At 28.2% G+C, this 5101-nt stretch overlaps 1 protein-coding gene across 1 annotated transcript in view; it reads left to right on the top strand.

Annotated features, from left to right (window-relative positions):
• The first annotated feature begins 1573 nt into the window (after nt 1-1573).
• LOC112682284 (glutathione S-transferase-like) overlaps nt 1574-5101 on the top strand; it is a 10755-nt gene continuing 7227 nt past the window's right edge. The window contains exons 1-4 of the mRNA XM_025552823.1: nt 1574-1692; nt 2388-2543; nt 3042-3209; nt 3300-3442. Coding sequence (XP_025408608.1) covers nt 2411-2543; nt 3042-3209; nt 3300-3442 — 444 coding nt within the window. The 5' untranslated portion in view covers nt 1574-1692; nt 2388-2410. The remainder of the gene's footprint in view (nt 1693-2387; nt 2544-3041; nt 3210-3299; nt 3443-5101) is intronic.

Genomic DNA, 5101 nt, shown 5'->3' with positions numbered 1-5101 from the left:
ATAAAGCAAAATTCATAATTTTTATTTATATATGTATATTATACACCTCTTGCGACAATACAAGCAATATCAAGAATTGTCGTATTCAAGAAACGTCAACCACGGTTTTCAACAGGCAGGTCAATACAGTCACCGGAGAGATAATATTAAATATTTATAATATAATAAGTAATGATTTAAAAAAACATATAAATACTTCACTCATAAATTAACATATAAATACTTTAATTTTTAAATCATTACACTATGATCTGTAGGCAATCCGCCCTTAAATTAATTTTGTCCACTTAAAATGTTTGAAATTTTTTATAATTTATCAAATCCAAAATTTATCTCTATTACTTTTTTAATTTTGTCATAAATTATTTTAGTTTATGCAGATATTCTAATTTTTGCAGAATTTATACATTATTTTGAAGTTTTAATTATTTTAATCATTAAAATTTAATGAATTCATTGAGTACAACACCTAGGGTTTCAAGTCGAGTGACAAATACAGAAGTAAATTCATAATTTGATATAATAAAAGCTAAAATTACTTTCAAATTATTTGATTTTAAAATTTGATTAGAACATTTAAAACATTTTGTTTTATTTTTCCTATGATGAAACATCATTTATTTTATACCAAATATTTTAGAATAAATTATATTTAATTTGAATAACATCAGTTAAACTACAGACTACTTATTCAAACTTAAATTGTAAGGTCTTATTTACAATTATTAGGGTGGGGTGTTCTTTATGATACTAACTTCCAATTTAATAACCCTAATAAATCTTTTGTTATTGGTCGAATATAATACTGTAATGTATATAACATTTAGTACATTACAAAACTATAGAGAAAAATTCTCGTTGAACGTGTATTTGCGTCTGTGTCGTGTTTGATGGGAAGAAAGAGTACGGAGTTATGGTTTTCGCTGGACCAGGTAGTTTTCTAGAATAAACTATATTGTTCATTACCTACTGAGCAATACGAAGAAACAAAAATATATAATATTGAAAACACTGATGGAAAACAACGTAATATTATGTACGAAAATAAGGCGTTGTCGAAATGCATGTACCTATTAAATAGTAAATGTTGACACATTTAATCAACTGTAGTGCAATTAGTAGTTGATTTCTTAAATTTGAATTTAATATTATTAGGTATACAATTTGCATATAATTTAAATATATATATATATTAACATATAAGGCTGTGAAATTATAGGAAATCACTGGGGGTGGGAATTATGTGATATGCGATATGTCATAGGAATAATAAATTAATAATAATTAAATACATTTTTTCGAAGGGGGGGTTATACATTTTTTTATTGGGTAATACCCCCCCCCCCCCATCCGGTAAACCTCCTGAAACATGTACTGCTATAGTATCCGTACGATGTTCTATGATATCATTCATCAGCATAATTATCCATAGACATATAAAGATATAGGTAACTATATTAATGTGTCAATGTTATTATCAGATCGGTTGGCATCGTCGCAGTGCACGCACATACGCAAGGCCGGATAATCGTCGGATAATCGTTGTGCGGCGGAGTGGGATTGACGAGTGGTGTGACTGTCGTGCGTACCACTGACGATACTCCGGCAGTTTCGTGACGTTCATGGTTCCGTGTTCACCGTGATTGCTCACTTGTCTCGTAGTCCATCCGTTGTTTGTCTGAATATTTTCCTGTGAGTAAAATCATTAATATTCATTAATTATATTTAAATTAATATTCAATCATTATTATTATTATTATTTCGACATTGCGCGCACAGTTGTATTCATAGAATAAAGATAATTGTATCTCTACAGCGATGGTCGTGAGTTGCGTAATCCAACGCAATCGTAATTATAAAATTATCTTTCTGCCGACTCATCGAGTTTTGTTGTCTGTTGTATTTCATTAAAGTTTACTGGTTGGGTCTTGGTACGTAACCGGTGTCCATCTCAAGATAAAAAAAAATATATATACACGCCCTTTCTAGACGTTTGATATTCCATGGTGGTGCGTCAATTTTTTTGTACTGATTGAAATTTAAAACACTGTGATAAATCAACTCGTTTGTTTTTTTTTTCTTGTGTTTGAAGTTTTAAACCTTGTGTGCTGTACTCACAAAATATCTCTAGATTAGAAATGCTCTTCTTGTATTTTACTCTGATTTGAATTACAATGGTATCTATTGGCCATCAGTCAAATGTTATACAGTTGATATTTAGCCGGCATTAACATTGTTATTTTTGTTAGGTTTTAGTAAATAGTAAATTATGTAAAACAGACAGATTGACGTCAAATTAAATTATGCGTTGTCACTGGTTGATAATGTCAAAAATAAAAAATTTAGTGTGTATTACGGTTACATAAATATGTTTTCAATTTCTCTAGGAAATCTTATTCAGTCGTGAAAAATGTCATCATACAAAGTAACTTACTTTGATATTACTGCGTTGGCTGAGCCCATCAGATTTCTCCTGTCCTATTTGAATATTGATTTTGAAGATTTTCGGTTTGACAAAGAACAATGGCCAAGTATCAAACCAAGTAAGTTATAAAAACTAAAAATAATTTTTTTGAACTTTTGGTTACTGTGCTTAAATATATATAATTGAAGAAGGGGTTATAATTATAATTACACATGATAAGCTATTCTTATGAGGTACCTCAGAATCCCTCCAGATTTTTGTTTTTCTTAACTCAATAATATTTGTCTAAATAGATTAAGGTCAGATATACTTATAACATGAGATACTCCTTTAGGTAATTGAATAATAATGATTTACAATCAATACTTATAGTAAAAGTTATATCAATCTCAATCTCATCATCAACTTTAGGTCTATTATTATTATTATATTATTAAATTAAATACAAATTACACTAACAAAATAATTGTTATTTTTTGTTGTCAGTTTTGAAAACAAAATTTCTACTAAAATTAAAATGTTATAAAAATTAAGTAATATTTATACTGCTAATTTAAAATATATGTTAATTGATGTTGTAGTAGAATACATAACTTCTCAATTTTTTTTCTTTTAGCCATGCCATTTGGCAAAGTCCCAGTGGTGGAAATTGATGGCAAGGTATTAAATCAATCAACTGCCATTTGCCGTTATTTATCCAAAAAAGCTGGTTTGGCTGGTAGTGATGATTGGGAATCTATGTTAATTGATATCGCTGTTGATAATGTTCATGATTTACGACAAGGTAATGTGTTGTGTTTTATTATTTACTTTATTTATATTAAATTTTAAATTAAAAATGATAAAAAAATGTAATTTTAAATCATAATTACAGCTATTGCGTCATATAAATATGACCCTCTTGAAGAATCTAAAAAGACCAAGTATGAACCTTTGATTAAAGAAACTATTCCATTTTATATGGATAAATTTGAAAAAATTGTTGGTGAAAATAATGGATACTTTGTAAATGGAAAGGTATTTCTAATATTTATTTAAAATATCTAATAGTATGACTATTTATGAAATTGAATAGTTATAAATAGCATTTTGGATATTAATATATTAGCATGTTTTATTTGTCAAGTTTAATGTTAGATGTAGGTATCAATTTAATTCATGCTTAACTGAATCAAATAGTACTAATTTTATTTTACATATTTTATGGCTCAATTTTTTTATTTTAAATTAAAATAATTAATTTCACTATGCTTATTTTTTCCTTGGTGTTTGACTATAATATAAAAAATATTATCTAAAATATATACACACCTTTATCCAGTGGTTGAATTGGAAAAAAAAATAAAGGTGGACTCTAAATGTAGCTGAACAATTAGCGTTCCAAAGCAAATTAATCTAAAAAAAACCGTGGGGGACTCTGTACCCCCAGTGCTCGAAATGGAAAATTTTCTGAAATGGAACGCTTTTTTTTTGAGTATATATCATAGAATTAGGGGCTTCACCCAACTAAAATTAAAATTTCTTCTTCCTCAAATACTAACCCTTTTTTAATAATATATAAGTTTTATCTACTATTTTATGAAACTCACTTTAAAATTTCAGCCCTTTTAAAAATTTAAATATATTTTTATCTTCTTTTACTTACGAATATGTATGTATATATTATATAAAATAAAAATATAAATATAAAATGTTTAAAGAACTACTTATAATTTATAAACTTATTTTTATTTAAATTTTATATTTATAACTCAAAAAGTACAGCATCAATACAATTTTTTTTACAATAACTTCCACAATGATTCATATGTCTTATCACACTTTTGGTTTCTTTTACGACTTGCGGTATCATCAGCTGAATGTCGACCATTCAATAACCAAGATCGAACGTATTTTTCTGGTTCGAATTTCGTTAGAGGTGGTCCAACACAATTAATAAATAAAAGAGCAGCAACAGTTTTTATATTTAATGAAGTTCTTAGTGACATGATTTCGTTCATAGAACTAAAATTTCGTTCACATTCGCTAGTCGATACTGGAATCGTTGCAATTGATTTATAAAGGGGTTTCAAATCTTCTGGAATTTCCTTTTTGCCCAAGTCCATTTTATAAATTCTAAAACTTTGAATAGTGCTCTTTTCATCAATTTGAAATTGTTGACATAAATTACGAATATTACAGTCACCAAATTGTATGTTTTCTATTTGGCCATCATTCGAAAGTGGCCAATTTTTTGGATTCGATTTTTCAATATTATCAAGTAAGTTTTTAAACGTTTTTTCATTGTCTTGGCGATGTTTTTCATTACGACTGACATTTGATAAACTGGAAGTCATTATTCGAGATTTTAAATTATTAGCTAGGCTTTTGTAAAATTGTGCAGAATTTATTTTAGGAACATTGCCACTGTGTAATATTACATTTTTATACGACATTTCGTTCTTTATTTCTTTTAATGCGTTAGTTAATTTTGGACCTGGATCGGTTGCCATAGAATCTAATACACGTATTGTTGTTCTTATAGATTTATCAGCGTCTACTAATGTAATACTACGTTTTTGTAAATATTCTGATAAATCTCCTAATTCGTCTAAAGCACTGGTTCCCAAACTGGGGGGCGCGCCCCCCTTGGGGGGCGTGTACACATTGCTGGGGAGGCGCAAGCAGTTTTTACGA

The sequence above is a fragment of the Sipha flava genome, unplaced genomic scaffold (assembly GCF_003268045.1).
Source record: "Sipha flava isolate LNK unplaced genomic scaffold, YSA_version1 20218_pilon_pilon, whole genome shotgun sequence".
NCBI classification, from domain to species: Eukaryota; Metazoa; Arthropoda; class Insecta; order Hemiptera; family Aphididae; genus Sipha; species Sipha flava.
The sequence above is the reverse complement of the archived record's forward strand: the minus strand, read 5'-3'. Positions and strand labels throughout refer to the sequence as shown.